The sequence below is a fragment of the Diaphorina citri genome, unplaced genomic scaffold (assembly GCF_000475195.1).
Source record: "Diaphorina citri unplaced genomic scaffold, Diaci psyllid genome assembly version 1.1 scaffold2854, whole genome shotgun sequence".
Taxonomy (NCBI): Eukaryota; Metazoa; Arthropoda; class Insecta; order Hemiptera; family Psyllidae; genus Diaphorina; species Diaphorina citri.
In genome coordinates, this window is record NW_007380270.1 from 9,210 (window position 1) to 24,775 (window position 15,566).

Genomic DNA, 15,566 nt, shown 5'->3' on the forward strand with positions numbered 1-15,566 from the left:
ACCACTAGACTTGTTACAAAGGCCAGAGTTCTTTTATGACTGATTTCTTTGACTTCTTCAGGTGTTGTGATCATCCTTGAGAAGTATAACAGTAGTTTTTTTTACGAAACGACGTAGGGCGTATTTTCCTTGAAAATGTTTGCTATTTTGAAAGTACAGGCATTTCTTAAAATCATTCGATTTCTACCGAATACTTTTTTAGTCCGTCCTTCCTTTATTATTACAATAGTAATAAAAAAGGTATAAGGGACGGACTATTGTATTCGCTTCGGTGTCGGTCTGTCTGTCAGTCAGTCAGTCAGTCTGTCTGTCCCCAAGTTTTAGATAACACTTCAGTCGTTAATTTAAGACCGGTTTTAGCGTCATCTATGTTAAGCTACGCCGAGCAAGGCTAAAAAACCAAAAAAACCGGTTTTTGGGGGATTTTTGTCACATTTTCTCACACAAATGAGCTCTGATCTTGAAATTTGTCGCGACGACCTACCTATAAACTCAAAGCGAGAAAGTTTTAGATAACACTTCAGTCGATAATTTAAGACCGGTTTTAGCGTCACCTATGTTAAGCTACGCCGAGCAAGGCCAATAATTGGATGGGTGACTTGAACACTATATTGGGAATAAAGGGAGAACGGGCTCTAGTCTTGATTTTAAATCATTACATGAAAGTAAAATCAAAACCACGATCGAATAAACTACGGGCTAAAAAATTCCCGGAGGGACGGACCCAGCTTGTTTTAAACGCAAAACGCTCAGCATATTGTCACATAAAACGCCCGGCTTTAATATTTGAATGCAACACGCCGAAATAATCAGCTGATATTTCCAAGATGGTTGATATTTTTAAATTTTCGATTTTTGGCGGTTTTTCAAGATTTTGTACTTTTTCCATTTTCTGCCAAAATTTTCCATTTTTTCCCTCAACAAGTTGCTTTTTTTTGAAATAAATCATGCTATTCTAAGATTTATTGGGTTGGAAAATATATTTTAAAAGGTCCTATGTGCTTAAATTAAGTGTTGAAACCGTGTGATAACGTACAGTAGGTATGGGGGACTTGAGTGATTTGTTAGACTTTGAAAGTGACTCTGATTCAGAAGGAAAGGGTGAAGAAGCTTTAGAGAAGGATTTAACAATGTAAGTATGACTGTAACACTTGTAGATTTGGTTACTGTAGACCTCTCTCAACCTCCAACTTTTTTTTTTTTTTTTTTTTTTTTGACCAATCAAGAGGGGTATATTTTTTTTTGTTTTTACATGGATTCAAGTATATCAATTTGAAAATCGCATTCACCAACCTCAATGGTGCAGTGGTTAGCACGGTGGACTTTGAATCTGGAGGTTGGTGGTTCGAGTCCAAGTCATGTCATAAAATTTAGCGTAGTATATTAAGTGGGGAACGATATTTGTGACAAGCATTTATGCTTAACACAATTAAAATTCCTTTCAAAATCGCATTCACTGAATTCACTTTTTTTTTTGTCAAGTAAATCTGAATTCTATGGATTCATTAGATTCACACAGTGAAATACCCCTAAGGGCCTTGATGGGCTCAAGCTGAATAGGTCTGGTCATTCAAATGTCTTTCTTTTCTTTAACACTAAAATACCTAGTAACTTTTCCTAGGTAACCAAAAATTGAAGGGTGTAAAGTTTGAAGCAACCCTGCAAAAACACCAGATATGTAATTTAATTATGTATGTACCTACCAATACTTTTCAATTGACAGTTTTTCGATTGCAAATATTTCAATGGGTTACTTGTTACTTTCTGGTGTTCTCGTGTTGACCCAGCAGCACCTAAATGGGAAGTATTGTTTTTCTTCTAGCCCATCTGATGAGAAGCCAGAGTTAATATTTTTTTTAAGGAGGTTTAACTCTAAAATGATTCTTATACCGTATGTATTGAGTAATGTACAAATAGTTAGATTTTGTTATGTATATTTTTGCCATAAGCCATAAGTCTTTCGAAGTTTCGACACGAAAATTAATTTATGTTAATGGCTGTGTCCACAAGCGAGTTTTAACTCCGTTCAGGTTTAAGGTTTAACTCTCGGATTAAGCAATCTGAGGTTTTAGATTAAACAATTGAGCAATCTGATGCAGCATAAGTCCATGCACAAAAATCTCACCCCGAGGCGGGGGGATCTGACTTGCGTCCCGACTGTGAAATCCGAGTTGCGTCCGTCCGATTTGGGTCCCATTTCTGAAATTTATCATCCGAGTTGCGTCCCTGAGCTACCTGAGCTAGAACTATGTACTTTATATACATATCCTAGTTTGAAGGTATACATGTAGTACAGGGTGACAAAAAAATACTGTACAGTATACACAACATTTTTTCAGCTTTCATCATGTAGGTACCTACATTCGATAACGTTGAAAATTCAACTGTACTTGTTCAGAAGTTACGTCAATGGAATGTTGCTATAAAAGGAGCTGTCACAAATGAGCAGTGCCCCAGTTTTTACCGTACTTTGAACCTTTTTTTAAGTTACCTTCCTTTTCTCTGTACCTACCTACCTACTGTGGTGTAATCAGTTTTTTTCTTATCTAAATTAAGAACCATGGCCTATGCTTATTTGTTCAAATACATAATTATCGGGGACACAGGTAAGCTGACAATTTTTGTTTCCCAGCCGAGCAATTTGTTCAAACAACAATGTTGACACAAATTTTTGGATGCTGTCAGACCAGTGTTATTATAGGGTTAGGTTAAACGCAAAAAATAGTTTTCACGATTTGAGCAGTGACCAGTGTTATTATATGTAAGACTAGGTTAAACACAAAAGACAAGTACAAAAATAATAGCAATAGCGTTCATGTTCAAAGTTTGTTCCTATAGGCCTATAGCAAATTTTTGGATGCTGTCAACTGTATTGTTCTCTCATAATGGGATAGGTGGCTATGTTAATCATCAATATTAATGACTAGCAAAATTGATGTGTCATAGGGATGGGATATTCGACTCTTTTTGAATATTCGAATACCACGACTCGATTCTTATCAATTATTTGACTCAAAGAATCGACTCTAAAAGAATCGCGATTCTTTTGTAGTGAGAGAGAGACAGCACACAGGATCACTCTCGTTGCTTTTATATTAAAACTTGTGAAATGTAAAGCAGCAATTTAAATCAATACATTTCAGTAAAAAGTAATGAGTCACACAAGTATAACACCCAATCTTGCATTCTATTTAATACTTTACACTTCACAGAAGTAATGATCTAATATTAAAAGGAAAATATTACTTACATAACTATTGAAGTTTGCTATTTTGGTACTTGTTCAGAAGTAGCAGCAATGAAAGCATAGCATACTGTATAGGTGCAGTTATTTTTGGTCAGCCTGTTCGTTATATACTTATTTATTTACTTTATGGTCTCAAGTATATACATAGGTTCAATCTCAGGTACCGGGGACGCAACTCGGATGACCTTTTTTTGAGTTCGGACGCAAATCGGACGATTTGGGATTTTCGGACGCATCTGGTGTTCCTCCCTCTGAGGCTTATGTGTAGGGAAAAACAGTTCTAAAGGATGGGTTTCTACGAATCTACGATTGGTTTTTATTTTATTATTATTTTTTTTTTTTTTCAACCAATCAGCTTCGCTTAAGGTTTAAACTCGCTTTGTGGACCAGACCATAAGCCTGCGTTCATTTACCACAATGTTCTCTGTTCTATTTTTTTCTATTCTATCTCAAAATGTTTATTTTTTTCTATTGATTTATTCTTTCAAATTACAATTCTTTCTTTTTCTTCTGGCCTCTTTCTTCTTCTTTATTTCTTCTCCTCTAGTCCTCTTTCTGCTTCTTCTTCTTCGTCTCCTTTTTCTTCTCTGTTATTCTTTCCATCCTCTTCTTTGGTCTTCTTTTCCTCCTCCTCCTCCTCCTCCTCCTCCTCCTCCTTCTTCTTCTTCTTCTTCTTCTTCTTCTTCTTCTTCTTCTTCTTCTTCCTTCTAATGAAGAAAATGTTAACTAAATGTTTATATGACAATACTGATCCCTATATTGGTATGTTGAATTTAAGAAGCTTGGGGAAAAAAAGTCGGCCTAGGAGGTTGCCGAGCAATACCTACCTTTTCTTTGAAGTCTTTCTCGTGTATCTCCACAGTATCAATGACTACTCCATGCACTCCACGAATATACATGAGTTGATCTAGCGTCATTTGCCGCAGAATATAATACAGGAGTTCTGTGGTGTCTTTCTTGAATGAGAGATACTTCTGGAATGTCTGAGAAACAAATGGAATGTGTCTTAGAATATAAGAAGAGTTCTTAGAATATACATGAGTTGATCCAGGGTCATTTGTCGAAGAATATAATACAGGAGTTCTGTGGTGTCTTTCTTGAATGAGAGATACTTCTGGAATGTCTGAGAAACAAATGGAATGTGTCTTAGAATATAAGAAGAGTTCTTAGAATATACATGAGTTGATCCAGGGTCATTTGTCGCAGAATATAATACAGCAGTTCTGTGGTGTCTTTCTTGAATGAGAGATACTTCTGGAATGTCTGTCAAACAAAAATAATCGAAATTAAGTCGAAAAAAGAGAAAAAATTGTACAAACATAAGAGAAACTAATCACCTTTATAAATTACTAAAATTGAGTTATAATAAAAAAAATAAAAAAAAACGTACTTTTTTGTCAATAACACCTACCTGTTTCATTTGCTTCGTCACACTGTACTTCTGCGTGTCTACAAAGGATTCACAAATTGCGCCAATTTTTACTTTCCTTATCCTATAGGAAGGAAAGTAATGTAATCGGGTCAAATTTTCGATGGTCAGTTTTTAGTGCCAAAACACGTTTTGAGGTCCCTAGAGCCTAAATACAAAGTTTCAGCCATTGGTCCGTGTGTGTGTCTGTCTGTCTGTGTGTTAGTGTCAAAACACGTTTTGAGGTCCCTAGAGCCTAAATCCAAAGTTTCAGCCATTGGTCCGTGTGTGTGTCTGTCTGTAAACAAAATATCTGGAGAACGGTAAGAGCTAGAGAGTTGAAATTTGGTATGCAGCTGTCAAATGTGACAAGGATGCGACACGAAACTTTTGGTTAAGACCGGTGCAACGGTTGGCGGCATTTTAGGTTACTGGGCTTGGCAATAGAAATCTGTGGGTACTAATCTTACCTCCACCATTGGTCTCCTCGTTTCTAGGTCCCGTATAGGCGGGATGATGTCGCATATGAGATTTAACCACAAAGGGTTACTGGGCTTGGCAATAGAAATCTGTGGGTACTAATCTTACCTCCGCCATTGCTCTCCTCGTTTCTAGGTCCCGTATAGGCGGGATGGTGTCGCATATGAGATTTAACCACAAAGGGTTACTGGGCTTGGCAATAGAAATCTGTGGGTACTAATCTTACCTCCACCATTGGTCTCCTCGTTTCTAGGTCCCGTATAGGCGGGATGATGTCGCATATGAGATTTAACCACAAAGGGTTACTGGGCTTGGCAATAGAAATCTGTGGGTACTAATCTTACCTCCACCATTGGTCTCCTCGTTTCTAGGTCCCGTATAGGCGGGATGATGTCGCATATGAGATTTGACCACAAAGTCCGCCAGTCGGGAGTCCTTAGCTATGTCTACTTCATCCCGAACCACACATAGAATGTCGAAACGAGATAATATAGGATCGGATAGATTCACCTGGAATCATAAGATTTTTTGCGTAAATAGATTGAAAAAAAAATCTGGTGTGAACATCACACGACTTTCCTCATCCTATTGAATGATGCTTATTTTGGGTGTTCTTGTTCTATAACCAAACTTTTACAATATCTCTAACCGTTTAGTCGGTATAGCTGAAAACCGCCAAAAAACGGTCAAAAAATGCCAATAGCAGCACCTATCTCAACCAAACGTTTTGAGTTGCATCCTTGTCACATTTGTAAACTACATACCAAATTTCAAGTCTCTAGCTTATACCGTTCCGAGATATTGTTAAATTACACCGAAAACCGCCAAAAAGCGGTAAAATGCCGCCAAAAAGCGGTAAAATGCCGCCAACCGTTGCACCGATCTTAACCAAAAGTTTCGTGTCGCATCCTTGTCACATTTGACATCTACATACCAAATTTCAAGTTTCTAGCTCTTACCGTACCCGAGATGTTTTGTTTACAGACAGACACACAGACACACACACGGACCAATGGCTGAAACTTTGGATTTGGGCTCTAGGGACCTCAAAACGTGTTTTAACACTAAAATCTGACCATCGAAATTTTGACCCGATTACATTACTTTCATTCCTATAGGATAAGGAAAGTAAAAAGATGGGTGTTTCACCGCAGTTTTTATTTCGTAGCTATGAAACTTCCGGTTGGTAGGAAGAGCTCACTACGTGAGAATCCTGCTACTAGAGCCTTAGAAAAACAACTGCCACATTTGACTCGTGTTGTCTGTGTCGTAGCATGTCTCTCATCATGGGGGCACGGTTGGTCCAGTGGTAACGCGCTTGCTTGCCATGCAGAAGGTCCCGGGTTCGAATCCCACCATCGACAAAAATTTGGCCGTCAGGACCACTGGAGTCAGGCGGCAGTCCAAAGCTGGATACCCGTCAAGAAAGATGTAACGGAGATGGGGTTGGATCTGAAGACATGGACGGATGCAGCACAGGACAGACTCAGTTGGAGAGGCAGTATTGAGCAGACTTATGGTCGTCTAGACCCACGTTCACGGATAAGTAAGTAAGTATCCGGATATCAATCACACGCAATGTTGCTTAACTTGTGTTACTTACCAAGCTTTCTTGTCGAAGTTGGCTGTACATCTTGGCGATTTTATCCTGGTCCATGTCATGTAGTTTAGGATGAATATTCTGTTTGGCATATATACAGCCAGAAACAACCAGATATCAACCACGCGCAAAGTTGCTCAACTTCAGTGTTACTTACCAAGCTTTCCTGTCGGAGTTGGCTGTACATCTTGGCGATTTTATCCTGGTCCATGTCATGTAGTTTGGGATGAATGTTCTGTTTAGCATATACAGCCAGAAACAACCAGATATCAACCACGCGCAGAGTTGCTCAACTTCAGTGTTACTTACCAAGCTTTCCTGTCGGAGTTGGCTGTACATCTTGGCGATTTTATCCTGGTCCATATCGTGTAGTTTGGGATGAATGTTCTGTTTGGCATATATACAGCCAGAAACAACCAGATATCAACCACGCGCATAGTTGCTCAACTTCAGTGTTACTTATACTTACCAAGCTTTCCTGTCGGAGTTGGCTGTACATCTTGGCGATTTTATCCTGGTCCATATCGTGTAGTTTAGGATGAATATTCTGTTTGGCATATACAACGTATTTCTTGAGCAACTCTTGAGGTATGGGCTCTACAGATGACGTGAGTTCATCATCCAACCCTAGACCTGAGAGAAAACAGTGTATTTTGGTAGGTACTTGTTCAGAAGTAGCAGCAATGAAAGATTGTGACAAAAAGGAGCTTCCTTTTTCATTATTGTAACTTCTGAATAATTTCCATCCTTTTGTTAGGGAGGAAAAGATCATTACATGAAAATCTTGCCATTTAAATTGTTTTAAACAATGTCATTGTTGCTTTGTTTCAGGTGTCGGCAAATCATGTCTCCTGTTACAGTTCACAGACAAAAGATTTCAGCCTGTTCATGATCTCACAATAGGTAAGTCATTAGGAAGTGCTTCACCACTTGTCTATCATGCAGAAATAAAACATCTGCTTCAGTGAATTTTTAGGTGTGTCAAAGCATAAGGTGTATTTTATTATAATATGCACAGAAGTTGTAAAAAAAAAAAACTCAGTTGTACCTAATTTTAAAAGAGGTGATTTTTTTCCTCTTTGGGTGTAATATCAGAACCACTCTTGCTGCCATGGGCCACTTATGTATTTTCAATAGATTTCTGAAAGAGAGCATCTGAGTGAAGTTTTACCATTTGTTTGATGAAAAAAATCCAAAAATTAAAAAATTAAACAGTCTGTCTCTCATTTATGGGAGATGTTTTCATATATGGGTTTCTGTTTCACTCTCGTTGCTTTTCGTAACCAATGAGATTGCAGCATAGCCGATTCTTTTCCCCCCCACCACACGCTTTCCTGGACTCTTCAAGAATCGTGATTCTTTGAATTTAAAATTGCGATTCACGATTCTTTTGAAATATTCAACTCTTTGAATCAATTCACTCAATATTTACCCATCCCTAATGTGTCATAGATATTAAAACTTGTGAAATGTAAAGCAGCAATTTAAATCAATAGATTCCAGTAAAAAGTAATGAGTCACACAAGTATAACACCCAATCCTGCATTCTATTTAATACTTTACACTTCACAGAAGTTATGATCTAATATTAAAAGGAAAATATTACTTACATAACTATTGAACCTCACCCAACCTGGGTGGGGCCGGGAAAAGCCAGGGCAACTTGTCCAGACGGTCACCCATCTGGAGACTAATCATGCGTAAGAAATTTGCAGATGAATGATTCAAACTTAAGTAGCAAAAGAATGATTCAAATTCAAGTAACAACAGAATACGACACAAAGAAAACACTGGATTATTTTCATGACGTACATGAAAAATCTATACAAATATTTTTATACAGTGGGAACGAACTGAATGCGTGTTTTTCATTTCACTTCCCCTCCTGGCGTATCTCTTCGAGTGAACGCCGCGTCCTAAATTCCGGAAGCGACTCTCGATTAGCATCAAGTACAAAAATTGTTTTGCGATTTCTCCGCTAGATGTCATGTTTGTTGAATTTTCACACATTTTTACCCCCACTCCTGACGCACAGTGAATCGAATTGACAACGCGTCGTATGAAAGAAAAACAGGCCTTTTGTTGGTTTCTAGTTTCTACTCTGCAGCGGCCACAGTAGGTACTCGTTGTATGATTTTCTCCCTGTTCTTATCGTACGTATAGTGATTGGTTTTGAACAGTTTGCTCTCGTAGAACGGTCTCAGATCGTAGATATTGATTTGACGAGCCTGCGAACAGATGAAAAGTTGAAAATTAAACAATGAAACTTTAAGTTATTGATTGATTGATTGATTGATTAACAAATCAACGGGTAAAACCCATGTATAATGGATTAATAGAGGAGTTATAATGGATTAATGGAGGAGTTGCAATTGGGAAAATATTATTAATAAAAGGTCAGGGTGTCTACCAGACTGGAAAACCGGGAATTGTCAGGGAATTTCACGGAGACTGGAAAAGTCAGGGAATTGTCAGGGAATTTCACGGAGACTGGAAAAGTCAGGGAATTGTCAGGGAATTTCACGGAGACTGGAAAAGTCAGGGAATTGTCAGGGAATTTCACGGAGACTGGAAAAGTCAGGGAATTGTCAGGGAATTTCACGGAGACTGGAAAAGTCAGGGAATTGTCAGGGAATTTCACGGAGACTGGAAAAGTCAGGGAATTGTCAGGGAATTTCACGGAGACTGGAAAAGTCAGGGAATTGTCAGGGAATTTCACGGAGACTGGAAAAGTCAGGGAATTGTCAGGGAATTTCTCAAAAAATTGACAAAAAATCCAAAAAAGTCAGGGAATTTTTCAAAGCCTAAAAAAAACAATTTTCGGTCCATAAAGAAGTATGCAACCTTGAAGGGGCAACTCATATTTTCTCGAAAAAATTTCGCCTGTGGCGCTGTAATTATAGATTTATAGTCCCACAGCCAGACGATAGTCTACTCTCTGTTTAATGTCCCCTAGCCAGACCATGCATGCAGTGAAATGAATGATGTCACTCATGTACTTAAACAATGGGTAAAAAGATGTCACAATTAGACCAACTGCTTCTAATTATTTACAATTGATGGGTATTAAAACTTGCCCTTTCTTTTTCAGGCTAATGGTATCAAGATTGGTCCCCAGCATTCACCCAACAACCCGTCACTACCTTCTGGGGCTTCTGGCTCAAGTTCAGGTGGCGGTTGCTGCTAAGTGACAACCTCCTCTTCCCGCTTGACAGAAACATGTGTCTCGCTCTACCTTTTCCCCCCACCAAACTAATTTTTGCTTGTGCCCCCCAAGGGAAATTCCTCATTGGTAAGCGAAGAGTTCTTAGATTATACATGAGTTGATCCAGGGTCATTTGTAGAAGAATATAATACAGCAGTTCTGTGGTGTCTTTCTTGAATGAGAGATACTTCTGGAATGTCTGTCAAACAAAAATAATCGAAATTAAGTTTCTCAAATGTGACAGAAACATGTGTCTCGCTCTACCTTTTCCCCCCACCAAACTAATTTTTGCTTGAGCCCCCAACGGAAATTGATCCTTGGTAAGGTGAGTCACTCCTTAGTATAGGAAATTGCTCCTTGGTAATGGGAATTGCTCCTTAGTAAGGGAAATTGCTCCTTGGTAAGGAACATTGATCCTTAATAAGGGGCAATTGCTCCTTTAGTCAGGGGAATTGGAGGAAGTTACCTAACTAAGGAGTTGGTGAGGGGATTGCTCCTTAAAAGTAAGACAAGCCACTAGCAAGAACCTTTGAAGGGGAAGTTACTCCTCATTATGTGGAGTTAGTCCTTCGTAAGAAAAGCCACTCCTTAGCAAGGGAAGGAGTCATTCCTTTGTAAGGAAAATTACTCCTTAGTATGGTGTTCCCCCTCTCACTCCCTTCTCTTCTTTTTCTCTTCTTTGTCCTTCTTCTATTCCTTCTCTCTTCCTATTTTTCTTCTTCTTCTTCTTCTTCTTCTCCTTCTTCCTTTCCTTATTTATTTTACTTTGTTCTACTTGTCTTTCCTCTTCTCCTATTTTTCTTTCTCTTCTTCTAGAATTTCTCTTTCCCCTCTCTTTCCCTTCTTCCTTTTCTTATTTATTTTACTTTGTTCTACTTGTCTTTCCTCTTCTCCTATTTTTCTTTCTCTTCTTCTAGAATTTCTCTTTCCCCTCTCTTTCTCCATTCGTTAGGATTAATAATTTATCATATAAATATTACCTCTATTTATACATATTCCTTTTTTTTTCTCTTGTTTTTTAAACTTATATTAATTAATGTTCTAATAATTACTGATGATATCCACACGTATATTTATATTTATTAGGTTTTATAAGATTGTATTCCTAAGGTATTAGGGTTTTATGAGGGTGGTTTAACTGTAAATCAAGCTTTTTTAAAGGAACTTTTTTTTAAAAAACATTTATTGAAAGAAAAAATAATAATAATAATAAAAATAAAAAAAAGAGGCTAGAGGGAACTGTAATTCATTGTTAATGTCTTATCGTCCCTAACTCGAAGAAAGACAGGATAGGAGAAAGCCAGCCGTTCCAAGAACAAACCTTATCACTTTGGGATAAAATTCCTTATGTTCCGGGAACCCACAGCTTAACGCTTAAAAGGCAGACCCACTACCTCCAATCGAACCAGGCTGGAAAAGTGAAATTAAAGGATTTTGGTGAAAGTTGCTTGGTTGAACCATCCTCAAAACAACATGCATAGTTTTTAATAACTTTTTTTTTTTTTTTTTTTTTCCTTTTTTTTCTCTTGTTTTTTAAACTTATATTAATTAATGTTCTAATAATTACTGATGATATCCACACGTATATTTATATTTATTAGGTTTTATAAGATTGTATTCCTAAGGTATATTAGGGTTTTATGAGGGTGGTTTGACTGTAAATCAAGCTTATTTAAAGATTTTAAAGGAACTTTTTTTAAAAACCATTTATTGAAAGAAAAAAAAGTAAATAAATAATAATGATGAATAAAAAAAAGAGGCTAGAGGGAACTGTAATTCATTGCTTGTCTTATCATCCCTAACTCGAAGAAAGACAGGATAGGAGAAAGCCAGCCGTTCCGAGAACAAACCTGATCACTTTGGGATAAAATTCCTTATGTTCCGGGAACCCGCAGCTTAACGCTTACAAGGCAGACCCACTACCTCCAATCTAACCAGGCTAGCAAAGTGAAATTAAAGGATTTTGGTGAAAGTTGCTTGGTTGAACCATCCTCAAAACAACATGCATAGTCCAGACTGGCAAAGTGAAATTAAAGGATTTTGGTGAAAGTTGCTTGGTTGAACCACCCTCAAAACATGCATAGTTTTTAATAACTTTTTATTTTTGAGTTTGAAAACGGTTTAGTCAAAACGAGGCTGTATGTAGTGCAAAAGTTGATTTAGACATTAGAGCCATACTCCCTGATAACTTGAAAAGTAGGTAAATTTTTAGATTCGTATAAGTTCGACCCGAATTTTAGGGGCAAACTCCCCTACACCTGAGGCTCAGAGTGGGCTTTTTGTGTTCAGAGTTGAGCACCGCTAGAGAACAACAGGTAGCTCACAATGCTAGAGCAAATATCTAGCGATAGGACTCGTAAATTGGAAATTTATTTTTTCTATTAAAATAAAAAAAAAACGAGTGAATGCACTTCACACTCTTTTTTTTAAGAGGTTTGATAGAGGGAACTGAAACTGTCAGGGAACTGCTATTTCTTTAGCAAGGGAAATTTCAGGTATTCTCCCTGGTGAAAGTGCCCCAGCCGTACAAATTAACCCAAAGAAAAACGGCCCCAAATGAGGTTTGATAGAGAGAACTGAAACTGTCAGGGTCTGCTATTTCTTTAGCAAGAGCCAGCCTAGTTAGCTTAGTTGGTAGTGCGTCTGCCTTGCAAGCGCTAGGCCGCGGGTTCGATTCTCGCCCAGGGCGGATTTGGGATAATGTTCGTTCTCGGAACGGCTGGCCTTCTCCCATCCTGTCTTCCTTCTCTCTTCGATTTCAGGACGATAAGACCATAGCAGTTACAGTTCCCTCTGTCAAACCTCTTTAAAAATTTCTTTAGCAAGGGAAATTTCAGGTATTCTCCCTGGTGAAAGTGCCCCAGCCGTACAAATTAACCCAAAGAAAAACGGCCCCAAATTCTTCTCCTGGATAAAGTACAGTAGAACCTCGATTATTTCAACTAATTGGGACCGGAGGTAGTTGAAATGATCTTTTCCTCTGATAAGATAGGATATCCTTTGAAAAATGGAAAAAAAAAACAGGGTTTTTGGAGTTGAAATAATGGAAAGTTGAAATAATCGTGGTTCTACTGTATTGTTAGTTAATTCTCTTGTATTTATTTTGGTTTTCTTTTCGTGTCTGTTTTTAATTTTGATTTTGTGTTTTGTCCTTTTACCCAGTTTTTACTTTCCAATCTTTTCCTCTGATAAGATAGGATATCCTTTGAAAGATGAAAAGAAAAACACGGTTTTTGGAGTTGAAATAATGGAAAGTTGAAATAATCGAGGTTCTACTGTATTGTTAGTTGATTCTCTTGTATTTATTTTGGTTTTCTTTTCGTGTCTGTTTTTAATTTTTATTTTGTGTTCTGTCCTTTTACCCAGTTTTTACTTTCCAAAAACGAAATTGATATATCTATTGAATAAGATAATAAAATTGATAAAAAATGCAAACGTTTTATTTCTAACGTGAAAAAAAGGACGATTTTCATTTTATTTTTTAGTTAGGTATTTTATGAACAGGCAAAATATTCCTAAATCAAACAATGTTTGATGAAAAATAAACCCCTATTAACCAATGTTTGATTAAAGTTAAACCCCTATCAAACTAAGTTGAGGTAAACCCTTAACAATGTTTGATTAAAGCTAAATCCTTATCAAACAATGTGTTTAATGGGGTTTAACGTCCCTGACAGGGGTTTTAGCCTTCAGTGGGTGACAAGCTATCCCTCACATTAACCTCACCCAACCTGGGTGGGGCCGGGAAAAGCCAGAGCAACTTGTCCAGATGGTCACCCATCTGGAAACTAACCATGCGTAAGATATTTTGCAGATGAATGATTCAAACTTAAGTAGCAAAAGAATAATTCAAGTAACAACAGAATACGACACAAAGAAAACACTGGATTACTTTCATGACGTACATGAAAAATCTATACAAATAATATACAGTGGGAACAAACTGGATGCGTTTTTTTTTTTTTTTTTCTATAGGCCATTACTAGTTGAGTATCGGTACAAAAATTCTCGGATACATGAAAAACGTTCGCATTCGTCAGATTTGATTTTACGTGCAATGCAAATGCTTTGCACGTTGCATTGCACAAGTCTGGACCCACCATTAGAAATTTGCAGATGAATGATTCAAACTTGAGTAGCAAAAGAACAATTCAAATTCAAGTAACAACAGAATACGATACAAAGAAAACATTGGATTACTTTCATGACGTACATGAAAAATCTATACAAATATTATACAGTGGGAATGAACTGGATGCGTGTTTTTCATTTCACTTCCCCTCCTGGCGTATCTCTTCGAGTGAACGCCGCGTCCTAAATTCCGGAAGCGACTCTCGATTAGCATCACGGTGTGTTTATGTAACGGGCTAGGATGAGCTCGGACGACGTGAGATAGCTGTCCCGGCGGCAATTTTTAAAATTTATTTTATATTTATTTTTGTTTGCTTTGTAATTCGCTTGTTTTAATAGCTAAAATAAATGAAAAGTATAATATAAACGTACAAACTAAAGATAAAAAGTAAAAAATGAATTCAGATTGTACAAGTTGCGGAAAAAAAATCAAAAATTCGAATTTCCCGCCAACTTTACACGCAAAATTCAGATTGTACAAGTTGCGGAAAAAAAATCAAAATTTCGAATTTCCCGCCAACTATACACGCTCAAAGGCCGAGAATGGCCTAGCTCAGCCCAGTACATAAACACAGCCTAAATTCCGGAAGCGACTCTCGATTAGCATCAAGTACAACATTGTTTTGCAATTTCTCCGCTAGATGTCATGTTTGTTGAGTTTCCACACATTTTTTACCCCCACTCCTGACGCAGAGTGAATCGAATTGACACCGCGTCGTATGAAAGAATAACAGGCCTTTTGTTGGTTTCTAGTTTCTACTCTGCAGCGGCCACCGTAGGTACTCGTTGTATGATTTTCTCCCTGTTCTTATCGTACGTATAGTGATTGGTTTTGAACAGTTTGCTCTCGTAGAATGGTCTCAGATCGTAAATGTTGATTTGACGAGCCTGCGAACAGATGAAAGATTGAAAATTAAACAATGAAACTTTAAGTTATAATGGATTAATGGAGGAGTTGCAATTGGGAAAATCTTATATTATAAGAACGAGATCCATTCACATTTCACACACTGATCGCTCTATCTCTAGAACCACAACACCTACAAAGCTGAAATTTGGTAGGAATATTCCTTTTATGGTCTAGGTGTGCAATAAGAAAGGATTTTGCGAAAATCTAAACCGATCCTGAGATATGACCAATTTTTGATCGCTAAAATCACCATAAGAAATACACAGAGTGCAGAGACTGCGGGAGAGAAAACTTTTCCTCGCTCGCCTAATATTTGAGTTTCGTTTATGTTTTTAGTTTGATAAATACAAGTGCGGCCATGCCTTTTCCACAAGTTTGGCCATGCCTCGGGATGAACTAGCGGGATTCCGGAGCGAAGCGACGGAATTCAGCTAGTAAAATATATAATTTTGGTATATTCATCAATAAGGAGTGTGAAATTGAAAATGATCTTTTATTCTCGTCGCCATTTCTATAACAATTAGAAGACAAATCTGATACAAAACGAGAACAAATTTATTTGTGGATTCAAAATCAAATCCCAAT

At 37.5% G+C, this 15,566-nt stretch overlaps 2 protein-coding genes across 3 annotated transcripts in view; one reads left to right on the forward strand and one right to left on the reverse strand.

The window, feature by feature from the left end:
• The first annotated feature begins 2,452 nt into the window (after nucleotides 1-2,452).
• On the forward strand, nucleotides 2,453-7,718 carry LOC113471714 (ras-related protein Rab-2A-like). Its single transcript, XM_026831077.1, has 2 exons — nucleotides 2,453-2,606; nucleotides 7,567-7,718. The coding sequence occupies exons 1-2, from the start codon at nucleotides 2,561-2,563 to the stop codon at nucleotides 7,701-7,703; spliced, it is 183 nt and encodes a 60-aa protein (XP_026686878.1). The 5' UTR covers nucleotides 2,453-2,560; the 3' UTR covers nucleotides 7,704-7,718.
• An 849-nt stretch (nucleotides 7,719-8,567) lies between these two features.
• LOC108253736 (DNA replication licensing factor Mcm2) overlaps nucleotides 8,568-15,566 on the reverse strand; it is a 9,536-nt gene continuing 2,537 nt past the window's right edge. Inside the window, exon 2 of one of the 2 annotated variants that reach the window (XM_017448270.2) lies at nucleotides 8,568-8,963. In XM_017448270.2, the coding sequence (XP_017303759.1) occupies nucleotides 8,832-8,963 (132 nt within the window). In that variant the 3' untranslated portion in view covers nucleotides 8,568-8,831. Of the gene's footprint in view, nucleotides 8,964-14,812; nucleotides 14,960-15,566 lie in introns of those variants that run through there. The other variant, XM_017448269.2, reaches the window with a different exon arrangement.

Bases quoted from the DNA above. Each gene is read 5' to 3' on its own strand.
- LOC113471714 (XM_026831077.1), top strand. From the start codon at position 2,561: ATGGCCTATGCTTATTTGTTCAAATACATAATTATCGGGGACACAG. The intron at 2,607-7,566 runs GTAAGCTGACAA...GCTTTGTTTCAG, and splicing joins CATAATTATCGGGGACACAG to GTGTCGGCAAATCATGTCTC.